The 14,265-nt window shown below is 44.0% G+C and overlaps 1 protein-coding gene across 1 annotated transcript in view; it reads left to right on the top strand.

Moving 5' to 3' along the window:
* LMAN2L (lectin, mannose binding 2 like) overlaps positions 1–12,017 on the top strand; it is an 86,056-nt gene extending 74,039 nt beyond the window's left edge. Inside the window, exon 8 of the mRNA XM_029604295.1 lies at positions 10,199–12,017. Coding sequence (XP_029460155.1) covers positions 10,199–10,341 — 143 coding nt within the window. The 3' untranslated portion in view covers positions 10,342–12,017. The remainder of the gene's footprint in view (positions 1–10,198) is intronic.
* Positions 12,018–14,265: the final 2,248 nt, after the last annotated feature.

Here is a 14,265-nt window from a genome sequence, read left to right as displayed (position 1 = left end):
CTGCCTAAGGTGTTGACGGATTTCCATCTGAACCAGTCAATCATCCTGCCCACCTTTTTTACCAGGCTTCATTCGCACCAGGGCGAACGGGCTCTGCACAGCTTGGACTGCAAGAGAACCTTAGCCTTATACCTGGAGCAGACAGCAGGCCACAGGTGGTCCATGCAACTTTTCATCTTGTTTGATAAGAATAGATGAGGAGTTGCGGTTGCCAAGAAAACCCTGACTAACTGGCTGGCAGATTGCATCTCTTTCTGCTATGCGCAAGCGGGACTGCAGCTTGTGGGGACCATGTCAAGGCTCATTCTGTCAGAGCCATGGTGACTTCGGTGGCCCTCTTGAGAGCAGTCTCTGTGTCTGGGATCTGCAAGGCTGTGACGTAGTGCTCTCTCCACATGTTTGCTGTTCACTACTGTTTGGATAGGGATGGCTGACACAATAGCAGCTTTAGCCAGTCTGTCCTCCGGAATCTCTTCCAGCTGTAGAACCCAACTCTTCCTGCTAGGGCCCTTTCTTGGGGTCAGGCTTTTTCCTGCTGTTACCAACAGCACCTGTATTGTTGTGCCTGTTGGCACCTGGTTTGGTGCCTGTTGGTTCTGCTTGTGTTCGGGAATAGTCCATAGCTAGGGATTCACCCATGTGTGAGGATTACCATCCTGCTTGTCCTAGGAGAAAGCAGAGTTGCTTACAAACTTATGAAACCCTCCTGCCAACTTGCGGAGTTGGGTTTCTTCCATGTTTATTTTATTTTTTCGTAATTCTATGTTACGAGACTGAAGGGGGACCTCTCATGGACACGTGGATCGTGGCATGCTGGGCATGCTCAGTGTGCCAGTCAAAGTTTCTAGAAAATTTGACATAAGTTTTCCTTGCTGGGCTCAATCTGATGATGTCACCCATGTGTGAGGACTAACATCCTGCTGTCCTAGGAGAACACCTGTTACAGGTAAGCAACTCTGCTATACTCTATAGGAAAAAAAACTGAAGTGAAGCAGCACACATGCAGTGTAAAGCAATGAACTCCAAAATATTTGTTAGAGACTGTTAGTACTTTCCACACATTCAATAAATTTAAATTATTCAAAGGTTCCATATTGAAGGCTTCAAAAAGTGAAACGGCATCAGTCAGTCCCCTAACAAGGTCCATGTGCTGGAGGGAGTGTGTTAGAAGGGACAAAGGAGACAAATAACACCTTATATCCTTTCATAGAAGTACCTAAGTGAAAGAAGCCTGAACTTATAGTATGGCTGAACAAAAGGTATTTAAATCAATTACTCATAAGATTAATCCTTTTAAATATCTTTTGTTCATCAATAATGTCTGCAGAATTCTTAATTTTTGTTTGCACAGAATTCCCCCAGGAGTATCTTGTATTCCTCTTCATCTAGTTAGACCAGGGGTCGGGAACCAATGGCTCGCGAGCCAGATGTGGCTCTTTTGATGGTGCATCTGGCTCGCAGACAAATCTTTAATAAAAAAGTAAAAATCTAATAAAACCCCCCACCCTCCTGACGCCCCTCAAGACCTCCAAAATTAATTTACTACAACCCCCCCCCAAGACCTGCCAAAAGTCCCTGGTGGTCCAGCGGGGGTCCAGGAGCGGTGCGGGAGCGATCTCCTGGACTTGGGCTGTCGGCTGCCAGTAGTCAAAATGGCGCCGACAGCCCTTTGCCCTCACTATGTCACTGGGGTCTACCAATGGCGGCGGTAGCCCCTGTGACATAGTAAGGGCAAAGGGCCGTCGGCTGCCAGTAATCAAAATGGCGTCGACGGCCCTTTGCCCTTAATATGTCACAGGGGCTACCACTGCCATTGGTCGACCCCAGTGACATAGTGAGGGCAAAGGGCCATCGGCGCCATTTTGACTATTGGTAGCCGACAGCCCAAGTCTAGGAGATCGCTCCCGGACCGCTCCTGGACCCCTGCTGGACCATCAGGGACTTTTGGCAGGTCTTGGGGGGGTCAGGAGGGTGGGGGGTTGTAGTAAATTAATTTGGTAGGTCTTGTATGGCTCTCACGGAATTACATTTTAAAATATGTGGCGTTCATGGCTCTCTCAGCCAAAAAGGTTCCCGACCCCTGAGTTAGACCAATCCAAATAAATGGATTATACCACCACCAGAGATTAGCAGTTTCACTGATGTCACCCTTTATATGCATCCATTCTGAACTCAGCCTGCCACTGTTCTCTGTCTCCAACAGATGGTAGATGAGCATCCTATGATGTTCTAAGACCTGTGTAGACTGGATAAGATGAAAGACATTTTTCTAGGGTAGCTCATATGGTGAAAGGCATGTCTTTCGTTCCTCAATTGAGCAGTACCCTGGGGAAGTTTAGTTTCATCCCAAAGGCAGTTCCTGTGGTGAAAAAAATCTTTCTCCCTTTTGCATGGGACAGACTTTAGTCCCATGATCCACCCTCGGTCTTTCCACTTCGTGGCCAAGTTCAGGAGGTAGGAAAAGAGCCAGAATAGTGGTGGATTGGGATTTAGAGATGGTGGAGGAGAATGCTACTGAATCGGAGGATTCTCTGGAGGATGTTAAGGCTTTGGGAGCCATAAAGATAGTGCTTCCATCGTGTGCCTTTTTTTTTTTTTTAAACAGAGCTTTCTTGGTTGGTTTATCAAGCATTAAAGATGCTTAATATCGCTGAGGATAAGAAAGAAGCTTCTACTTCCTTGGAGGATCCTATTGTGGTCAGCATATGAAAATTCTTGAAGTCTTTTCAACTGCATAAAGCGATGAAAGATTTGATCTGGAATAGACTTCTTAAGAAGCTAATTTAAAGGGGAATGCTCATTCTCAAAGCTATAGCCCTTGATGGCTTAAAGGTAGAGAGTGGATGCTCTGGTTTGTTCAGTTTTCTGTTGGTGGTGCTGTCCCATTAAGTCTGCTAACCTTGATATCACCACTGATCTGAGCCATGAAAGAGGCTCAAACAGCTTAAAAAAAAAAAACCTCTCCGAAGAAGGACATGCAGGACAGGAAGAGAGAGTCCATATTGAAATAGGCCCTTTGAAGCTTCTGGTATGGTGCTGCAAATTGCTACATGTGGCTGTAATATAGCAAGATCTGAATATTGTTTATCTCAGCATGCACAAAAGGAGTTGTGTGTGTGTGTATATGTTCTCAAAGACATTTCCCACTTTGAGCCGGGAACAGTGTATCTAGCTGATGCCTCCCTTTTTTGTGTGTTGTAGCTGTTTATTGAGAGAGTTGTGATACAGAACAATTCCAAAGCATCAACACCATCCAACATATACATATCATAATACTCCAACCTCTCTTTTTTATTTATTCCCCCTATCCATCCCCCCACCCCCTTCCTTGTCCTTTTCATTACAAGTCAGGGATTCTTTAAACCTCTCCCCTGGGTAGATTATTCGGGCTACAAAACCCTTTAGGATTTGGCACATTAATTAATGAAGTGTACTACACTTGCTGTACTTTCAACCATTTTTCAAAAGACGTCCAAGTTAACTTGTATTTGGCTACTCGGTCTTGTCTTAATGCAGAGATTTTTTCCATGCCTCGTATACCCATTACCTTTTTTTTTTTTTTTTTTTTTAACTACCAGAGATCTTGGAGGCTCTTCATCCCAAGACCACCATGCCACCACCACTTGGCGTGTGGCCATAGCAGCAAAATTAATAAGGTGGCTTTGGGGTGTTAAGTTGTTTTCCGGAATATCCCCAATAGCCACACCTCTGGTTGGGCGGGAATCTCGCAACCCAGAATTTCTGTAAGCATTTGTCTTACCCCAAGCTAGAACTTCTGTATTATCTCACATGTCCACCATACATGAAAAAAGTACCTATCGATTGCCAATGACACCAACATTTATCAGATATTGCGGGGTACCATCTAGCTAGCTTGGCAGGATATAAGCATCATCTGTACAATAACTTGTATCTATTTTCAGTCATGGAAGTAGCCCCCACATTTTTCCCTATCCTCTGAAAACAGTCATCCCATTTGGATTTGTCCCATTGAGCCTTCAAATCTCCTTCCCATGCTGTAATGTGAGGGTCAGAATAAGGTTCATCTGTTTATAGATTTTAGAGATCAATTTGGGTGGCTTTTGGGTCATCGTGCAAAATCCCTCAAATAGAGAGGTCCCTTTCATTAGTTCTTGTTTAGCTTCTTTTGTATTGAAAAAATGGCGTAACTGTGCACATGCCTGGAAATCCCATACCCTGTGATATCCCAATCCCTGACTGAAATTCTGCAAAGGGGATCATTGAGCCCGCTATCCAAATCTGACCCACCCTTCGTATCCCCTTCTCTTCCCACTTTTTAAAGATCTCATATTCCCTACCACTGAGCTGATGCCTCCTTTGATTTGAAACATTCAGCAACCAGGAGTATGGCTTCCATAATAGTGGCTAAAAAGCTGCTGTGGTTGCAAAATGGGTCAGCATATTCAATTTGTAAGTGCAATTTAATGAAGCTTCTCTTTAAGGGTACACTCTTATTTAATGAAGACCTACCCGGGAAAGATGGCCAAGTTGTTTTTTTTGGGGGGGGGGGGGGGGGTCGTTCTTAAGGCCTCCAGATTTTGCAAAGAGAGTCCTAAGAATGCCACACGGGCAGTTCAGGTCCATAATTTTTTTAGGAACATGAGTTAGAATAGGGGGGTAGTCTTCTAGTATTCAAAGGTCTTGACTGTTTGTTAGATTTCAGTCCTTTCACACAACAGAAAGGAGTGGTAAGGATGGCTCTTCAGGTCATATGGGATTTTCCCGAACGTCACAATGAGTTCTTGAGGACCCAGTCTCTGATCCTGGATATAGGCGGCCACCTATCGCAATTTTATCAAGGTTGGGTCCAAATGATGTCAAACCAATGGATTTTGGAGATAATTTGGGACAGTTATACCCTGGAGTTCTCCCGGCCTGTTTCAGGTGCTTTTATGGTTTCCTCGTGTCTTTCCACCAGGAAGCAGAAGGCTGAAAGAATTATGCTTGACCGCCTATTCATTTTAAAAGCAGTGGTTCTGGTTCCCAGACCTCAATGAGGTCAGAGATGGTACTAAACTTATTTTGTAGTTCTCAAAAAGGAAGGTTTCTTTTGACCGATTCTGGACTTGAAGCATGTCAACAGATTTCTTGGGGGTATCATGCTTCCGGATAAAGTCAGTAATAATGGTGGTGAGGTAGGGGAAATTTTTGATCTCCTTAGACCTTGCATAAGCTTATTTTCATATACCGATCAGAAAATGTCATCAAAGGTTTCTTTATTTGCTGTGCTAGGGCAACAGTTTCAATTCCAAGCCTTGCCATTAAGGTTGGTTGTGGCTCCAAGATAATGATAGTGGTGGCAGCGGCACTTCAGAAGGAAGGAATTTTGGTACACCCTTACCTGGACAATTGGCTCATCAGAGCATAATCGTAACAGGAGAGTGCTCTGGCCGAGCAAGTCTATGCACATTCTATGAAGGCTTGTGCAGAACTTAGATTGTTGTCTCCACAGGAGATTTGTAGGGCAGCGCCATGGTCATCTTTGCATTCTTTTTTGAAGCAATACTGTTTGGATGTATACTCTAGACAGGAGGCCTCGTTCACCATGGAGGTTTTAAGAGTGGGTTTAGCAGGATCCCTCCCTTATGAGGAATAGCTTGAGCACATCCTATTCATCTTGACTGGCCTGGCTGGATGAAGAGGAAGGAGAAACGTAATCTTACCTGATAATTTCCTTTTCTTGAGTCCAGTCAAACCAGTCCAGAACCTTCCCCTTGCTGCCAAACATGCTGTAAGTTTCATCTTTGAGGTGTGAAGAAGGATGGCATCTGTACTGTACATGGAGTGTATGTACAGTATGTAGCATGTTTGAATTGTACAAAGTTTGTTTCTGAGGGGACGACTTCTCTTCTGGAAGGCCTCTGGTTGTTATGAAATTAAAAAGAAAATTACAACTTTAAAATGTGCGGTTAGGGCTTGATTCATCAAGGTATTTTCCCATAGACACAGAATAGGAGAAAAGCCTTAGGGGCGGATTTTAAAAGGCCTGCGCGCCGGCGCACGTAAAGCCCCGGGACGCGCGTAAGTTCCGGGGCTTTCGAAAAGGGGAGGGAGGGGGCGTGTCCGGGGTGTTCCCGAAACGACGCGGCATTTCGGGGGCGGGCCCAGGGGCATGGCGCCGGCCCGGGGGCGTGGTCGAGGCCTCCGGACCAGCCCCCGGGACCGGAGGATGGAGCGGGGCTGCCGGCGATGCGCGCAAAGTTACGCCTGCTGAAAGCAGGTGTAACTTTGCCGACAAAGGTAAGGGGGGGTTTAGATAGGGCCGGGGGGGTGGGTTAGGTAGGGGAAGGTGGGGGGAGGGCGAAGAAAAGTTCCCTCCGAGGCCGCTCCGAAATCAGAGCGGCCTCGGAGGGAACATGCAGCTCGCGCTGGGCTCGGCGCGCACAGGTTGCACAAATGTGCACCCCGTTGCGTGCGCCGACCCCGGATTTTATAAGATACGCGCGGCTACGCGCGTATCTTATAAAATCCAGCATACTTTTGTTTGCGTCTGGTGCGCGAACAAAAGTACGCGCTCGCGTATTTTTTAAAAATCTGCCTCTTAGTGAATGCAGTTGGCTTGTTACATAGAAACATAGAAATGATGGCAGAAAAGGACCAAGTGGTCCATCCAGTCTGCCCAGTGAGCTTATGGTAGTATCTGCTACACCATGCAGGTTACCCCCATACTTACCAGTTTCCCACACTGTAAAAGTCAGGGCCCTCATTGGTTACTGTCTGAATCCAATTCCCTGTTACCCACTGCCATTGAAGCAGAGAGCAAATGTTGAAGTTTCATCAACAGTATCAGGCTTATTGATTAAGGGTAGAAACTGCTGCACCAGCAAGTTACCCCCATGCTTATTAGTTTCCCCAGACTAAAAGCCGGGTCCCTCATTGGTTGCTGTCTGAATCCCATTCCCCTTTTCCTCTGCCATTGAAGCAGAGTTGCATTAACAGTATGTAGGCTTATTGGTTAAGGGTAGTAACCCTCGCACCAGCAAGTTACCCCCAGATAATACTGGCAGGCTGAGGATGCATATAAAGTGTGACATCAACGAACCTGTTAATCTCTGTTTCTGTCTGCTGGCCGGTAGGCATAATTTATTCATCTAGAGTGATCTGAGTGGACTTGAGAGGAAACTACCAAGTGAGATTAAATTTTTCTTCACTTTTCAAATAAACTATAAGCAGTAAGTCATCTGAAAGGGATTTTACCAACTAGGAGGGGCACGTGTCACAAAAACCACATGGGCTTACTAGATACCACAATGGGATTTCAGGCTCACAAAGCACAAATTCTATTCTCTCTATTTGCCCCCATGAAAACTTTTTTTTTTGGTAGGGAATTTGAGTAATGCTTAGCAGTCTGACACCACAGCATCCTCACTTCTACTAATGTGTATTTTTCCATTGTCTTTCCAATCTCCAAACTTGGCTGAGGGAACTAGGTGTAAGCCAAGGCAAAAGAGTCTTGACCTTATAAACTAAACTTTCTGGAGCTACAATCTCTCTTGCTTGGGGTAAAAAACATTCCAATTTTCCACTATTTCCAATATTCGAGAGCAGGGCTTCCCAAACCTGTCCTGGGGACCCCACAACCAGCCGGGTTTTCTGAATATCCGCAGTGAATATGCATGAGAGAACTTGCATATACTGAGTCTCCATGGTATGTAAATTTATCTCATGCATATTCATTGCGGATATCCTGAAAACCCGACTGGCTGTGGGGGTCCCCAGTACAGGTATGAGAAGCCCTGTCCTAGAGTGTCTGACCATAATTCCCTTGGCTGAGAGTAGAAGAGCTCATGCGCAACCCTTCACTTTCAGATCTAGGGTCAATCACTGAGGCCTCTGGTCCTTAGACTTACATTTCTGAAGTCAAGTCTTTGGAGCAGTTTAGAAACTCAAACCTTTACTTCTTCATGACCTGTAATATTTCAGTATTGAAATTCCAAGAAATTGAATGTATATTACACCATTCCAGAAGACTGAATGAGGACATGATACTTCACTAACAGGGTTTGTAAAATTGCTTGCCTATGGCAAGTGGGGTTTTTTTTCTGCAGGAGTTGGTGACTGTATCTTCATCCCCCAGTCATGGCCGTAGAGGACTACAGTTAAGGGGTGAGAAAAGACCAGGATGAGAAGGCTGGAGAGGAGGGAGGGGGAAAGGTGAGGTGGGGGATGCATTGACCAGGCAAGAAAAGATCTCGCTTATGTACCCCTTGCTCCTTCAAAAAATTACTTGGGGACAGTGGTGGGAGTGCTGGCTAGTAAGTCCTAGAAGAATTTTTTAAAATTGTACTTTAAAAAGCAATTTGAATCCTGTAATTTCTAACTGCCCCCAGGTAGCGTGATTGGGTATTTAACTTTCAGTTGTGTCTTAGAGAGAAGCTAATTGTGTAGATCTTTTAAATCTTTTTTTTTTAATCCTTTGAGTTCATTGTAAGTATTTTTTATATCTCTGCAAGATTTTTATTTATTTATTTATTTATTTATTTTAAATCATGGTCTCATTTGCTCAGACTTGCAATGTAGTTGCATAGAGAGACTGGATCTGCTATCTATATAGAGGGATAAATTGGGCTATTGATATGCACCCTTTTGGTTTTATGGAGGTTTTCTTCCTGGTCTTGCATGCTTATGGATCTATGCGAGGCTTATTTGGAGGAAAAACATGATGTGCATATGTCTTTGTGACAAATTCTCTTTCTCCTTTGAACTTATTATGTTGGTGCAGTTTGACTTCCCCTGGGTATGCAGTGCACTCCATAGACCACAGGTGATGAAGATTTGCTTTGTACCCCAAGTTTCTTGTCCTATATGTTTGTCTTATTAGATTGTTAGCTCTATCGAGCAGGGACTGTCTTTTTGTATGTTTGTACAGCACTGCGAATGTCGTGTAGTGCTATAGAAATGTTAAGTGGTGGTGATATAAATTATGTGAGCATCCTGGTTTGAAGGATTTTGCCATCTTAACTATGAAAGAACTTAACAGGTTTGTATGAAGAATAAAGCTTTGGAGGATTAGTGGTCCCTTTTGGGTGCATAGATTTGGAATCCTTTTCATACTCTTTGTGACGTTCTTTTTTGATAAAACTTCCATGCCATTGGCTTTGATTGACACATTGAAATTTCCTTGTGTTTTTCCTCCCCTCTGTGTGCTTTTGGTCCCTCTGATTGATCCTGTCATGATGTATAGTTTTTGTTTTGTTCTTTTCTTTTCCTGGATCATTATGAGCTTATTTTAAAATGAAGAAAAGTTAGATTTTGATTTAGTATGACACCTGTCCATAGCCATGGAATTAAGCATTTGAGATTTAATTTTGCTCTTACATTTTAAAATGTGTTTGCATGGACTGGTGTACGTTTATCCTTCTGAATGAGATTAACTTTGAGCTGGATTTCAGAAGGTTCCTACGGTGAGGAACCACTACAGTTAAAGCTGATACAGTGGAGTAACTGGTTGCTTTTCATTTGAAACTGCAGTTTAATTTATTTCCACACACATGCACAGCGCTAGAAACTGAGCCCCGTCTGGGCATTGTGCCTGGTATTGAAGGGGTTACCATAGCAGTGAACAAAGATTCTATTAAGCTTTGTGCCTCTTTTCTCTTAAGGCCTCACTTTGATTAGTTTCTATGGCACCGATGACATAGTGAGGAACCAGTGGGGAGTTCAGCCTCGATTTAGAGTTACTGTAGATATATGTAAACAGTTCACAAAGATCGCTACAAGGTCTGCAGGTCGGCAGTTGCATTTATTTGGACGATGTTTCACAGTTTATGGGTTTATGCATATATATTTATATATGCATTTGTAATGTGCATGCTAGCAGATGATATGATGAAATTGGTCTGTGGTAGGACATCCCAATAATGCTGTTTGTGAGAGAGTATACAGCATATAAGGTATGTTTTTGGTTTGTTTTTTTTTGTTCTGTTTTCACACTGAATGATAGGATTATTATGATCAAAATATTGGTTGATTTGGGTGCATAAATGTATTAATTTTTTATATTGTTTTGTATGTGAGATTACACTTTTCTACAGTTGTACTGTCTCGGGGCTTGTTCTGGGGAGGGTGGTTAGTATGCCCTGCAGAGGGACTGATGTTACAGTTGTTTATAGAAATATAGCTGAAATTGTATTTGACCTCTGCTCTTTTCTTTCTCCTCTGTCACTGTGCTGCGCAGTGGAGACGCCATCAGAGCCCATGAGTGGCTTTGCCCTCTTCCTGATCATTTTCTTCTCGCTGGTGGGCATCGTGTTTGCTGGAGTTATTGGTGCCATCCTCTACAACAAGTGGCAGGAGAAAACTCGGAAACACTTTTACTAAGGAAATTCCAGCTTCCCTCAACCTTTTAAGGAGCAGCTGCCTACATCACAGCACGTTGGTCGCCGGACACGCCTGGACACTTTGCTGGCATTGAGACATTACTGTTTCTGCCCTTGAACTAAAGTTTCAGTGGAAGGGACTGTCCACCCTAGCCAACCCTCCCCTGCTCCCATTTTGCTTTAATTGGGTATCCTGGCTTGGGAACTTATGCCATGTAGCTAAGTTCCTTTGGTGATGAATTTCATGCTCTGGGAGGAAGACAAGCCTCCTAAGAGAACTGACTGATGATAACCTGGGAGGGTGGAAGAAGCGAGAACTCTGTGTGATGAACCCTGGAGAAACAGGATAGCGGTAGAAATGGCTTTTGAAGTGTCTATGGGAAGTTAGAGAAATGGTACAGGAGCACTGAGAGAATATGCTATTTTCATATGGAAGCAAAAAGCATTAATGCAAGAGGGGGTGGAGAGGAGGGCTTATATTTTTTTGTGGCCTGTGGGGAGGCTGAAACTTTGATAGTATTCATCTGACTACTGCCATCAGTTTGCAGTGTGGGACTGCATGATACCTCTAGTCATTCAATGAAGAGTCCTCCTCACTGGGAGCACTTTTGGAGTAGGAGAATTTTGGATCTTGTAAAAAGTTCTAGTATTCATCAATAAGCAACTTTCCCTCCCCATCTCCTAGAGCCAGAAATACTTACAATCCCATATGCGGTTCATGACTGATCCATAACTAGTTCTCTCTTCTCATCAGAGTCTAGTATTCATAAATACCCTACCCTTCCCTGTCCTATTTCTGTGTCCCAATTCATTCTTATATCATTACCAAAGTTGGGGCCTCATAAACAACCTTCCCTGCTCATCCTTGTACTACACCCAAAGCCAGGTCTGTCCCTGCTCATCCCACAATCAGAACCAGTTATATCCATACCAACCCTTCCGTCTCTGCTCTGAGCCATAGCTAGAACTAGGGCTACATAAACAGCCCTCCCTGCCTATCACTGTAGCTATTTAATGAATTCTATTCCCTTGTATGTGGAAAGAGTGATCTGCAGAGATGATACTGTGGTTTAAGACCTGGACTTTCCTCCCATTGATTGTTTGGCCTTATCTCTTCTCACCACAACACCCAGCTTAAAAGAGATACAATGTCTGTTTTGTCACAGTACCTGAAAACAGTGTGACCTCTCATTCTTTGTGTGGTACAGGGCTTGTAGAGTGGATCTGTTGTCCCTTGGGCATTCTTAGGGGGATAGATTTTAGGGAGACAGACTTTTCTTTAACAAGAAAAAGTAAAGCATGTTGCAGCATGCTGGGTGACCTGGGATATGAACATAAAAGGTAAAGTGTGAGGGGTGTGGAATTGCAGGTGACTAGGGGCCAGGGCTAAAGAGTGTGAAATTGCTGGAGTAGGCAAGGGGTGGGAAATGGCTATGGAGGGATGGTGTGGATGAGAATTGATAGTTTGGTGAATCACTGTAGGGATGAGAGGTGTGGATGGATTGTGAGAGTGTTGACTTGCTGTGGATGGGGGTGAGGGGGGGTGTGGAGGGAAGTATGGGGAATGTTTTACAAGTTATGTTATGTTATACTACTGTACGCACAAAGCTGATTCTGTGAAATTGTTCGACACTGGGATCCGGTTTTTAACAACCAGCTGCTAACTTTACATATCAAGATGTTTTTATTCTCATTTTTTCAGCTGTATCGTGTGGATTGGTGTGTGTGTGTGTGTGTGTATGTTGCTCTTTCTCAGTCAGTGCTAAACCATGAACTGAAGGGCCATCGATGCAATCTGCAGCATGCAGCCAGAGAGAGACCTGCTTCTACATCTGTAGCAACCCTCCAGATCGTCAGTTGCAGCATGTGATAATCTGTACCTTTCTCATCAGCAGTGAAATCTGTTTCTCTTTCTCCAGCAGTTGTCTGGGCTATGTCACATACCCTCCCTGACCACCTCCATGGGCTTAGTATGGATGTGGGAGAGAGCTTTTTAGTGTCTTGTTGCTACTCTGCACATCATGTATGTGTAGTGTAACAGTGGATAAACTAAACAGCTGTAGAAAGGACTTCTAATTTTTGTTAGGGAAAGGAGAGCAATATGATTTTCTAAGGAAGTGGCTGAAAAAGTAAGCACAAAGAGATTGGCATTCAGAAGGTACATGTGATCATAAAAAGAAGATGACAGGAAAAAATATCTAAAAAGCTGAGAGAAGCAAGAAAGATACGTAGCGAAGATGCAAGCTGAAGCAAAGATAGCTAAGGCATAAGCAGGCCAATACAGAAAAAGTCTCCCGGCATGCGCACAGGCCACTCTCCTGGGTGCGCGATTCAGGAGGGTGGCCTATGCAGATTAGGACCCGCGGTAAAAGGAGCGGCGGCTGTCAGCGGGTTTGACAGCCGACGCTTAATTTTTCCAGTGTCTGTTCTCAAACCCGCTGACAGCCACAGGTTCAGAAAACGGACACCGGCAAAATTGAGTATCCGTCTCCCGACCCGCGTGCTGATTTTTAAATTTTTTTTTACTTTTGGGGCCTCAGACTTAATATCGCTATGATATTTAAGTCAGAGGGTGCACAGAAAAGCAGTTTTTACTGATTTTCTGTGCACTTCCCCGGCGCCGGCAGAAATTAACGCTAGCCTTTGGGCAGGCGTTAATTTCTGAAAGTAAAATGTGCGGCTTGGCTGCACATTTTACTTTCTATATAGCGTGGGAATAACTAATAGGCCCATCAACATACATTTGCATGTTGCAGGCGCTATTAGTTGCAGGGGGGGGAGGGTGTTGGACGCACGTTCTCGACGCGCTATTACCTCTTACTGTATAAGGGGTAAAGCTAGCGCGTCGAAAACGCGCATCCAAACCTGGGCTAACAGTGCGCTCCACCGGATTGCACTGTACGGTATCGGCCTGATGGTGATGAGACTTTTTAAGGTATGGTAGTGAAAGGAGGACGTGCAGAGGTGGGATTCTGAGAGGGGAAAAAGTGGAATGTGTGAAAGACCAGAAAAAAATCAGAAATGGTAAAACTTGTATTCAGATTAGAGGGAAGGGGTAGTTGTAGTAATATAGATGTCACATCATTTATGGAACAAAGGTTTGCCTGAAATTAGCAAACCTAAAAATAGACACAGCTGTGGGGCCAGATGGAATACATACTATGAGAAGAGAGTTTCTAGCAGCTTTACTGAAGAATCTGTTCACTCACTAGGTGGAGACTAGAAGGTTCCAGAGCACTAGAGAAGATCCTCTTCATAAGAATGGAAATAGGAGGTGGGAAATTACATGCTCATTAGTTTGTGGTAGGTGAATTAATAAAGATTACTGAAGGGGACGAGAGTGAAGCATCTTGAATCCCGTAGTGTGCAGAGAAGAGCATCAAGAATGATAAAAGGGTAGAATCTCCTGTAGGCTGAGGGCCTACACAGGTTAGGCCTCTTCAGCTTGGAAAAGTGATGGCTGAGAAGGGACATGAGTTGAGTGGAATGGATAAATAAAGGACAGTTACCCTTTCAAATAATACTAAAACAAGGGGGGACACTCCATGAAATTAACAACCAGCAGATTTAAAACACATTGTAGAAAGTACTTTTTCACTTTGTGCACAATCAAGCTGTGGAATCTTGTCAGAAGGTGTGGTTAAGGTGAGGGGTCTAAAAGGTTTGGTCAAGGTCCTGGAGCAAAAGTCCATAAACCATTATTAGCTAGGTAAATTAGGGAATGCCATTGTTATCCCTGAAAAGTGAGGAACAGGAACTAGACCTATTGTTTAGGCTCTTTGGGTACTTACGATATAAATAAACTGAGCGGCCTGGGGGTGGGCCCTAAAATAGGCTGGATTAGAAATTGGTTAAGCAATAAGTAGAGAGATAGTAAATGGAATTAGTAATTGGTAATTAGTGGAGTGCCTCCAGAATCTGTTCT

Source organism: Rhinatrema bivittatum, chromosome 5 (genome assembly GCF_901001135.1).
Source record: "Rhinatrema bivittatum chromosome 5, aRhiBiv1.1, whole genome shotgun sequence".
NCBI classification, from domain to species: Eukaryota; Metazoa; Chordata; class Amphibia; order Gymnophiona; family Rhinatrematidae; genus Rhinatrema; species Rhinatrema bivittatum.
The sequence above is the reverse complement of the archived record's forward strand: the minus strand, read 5'-3'. Positions and strand labels throughout refer to the sequence as shown.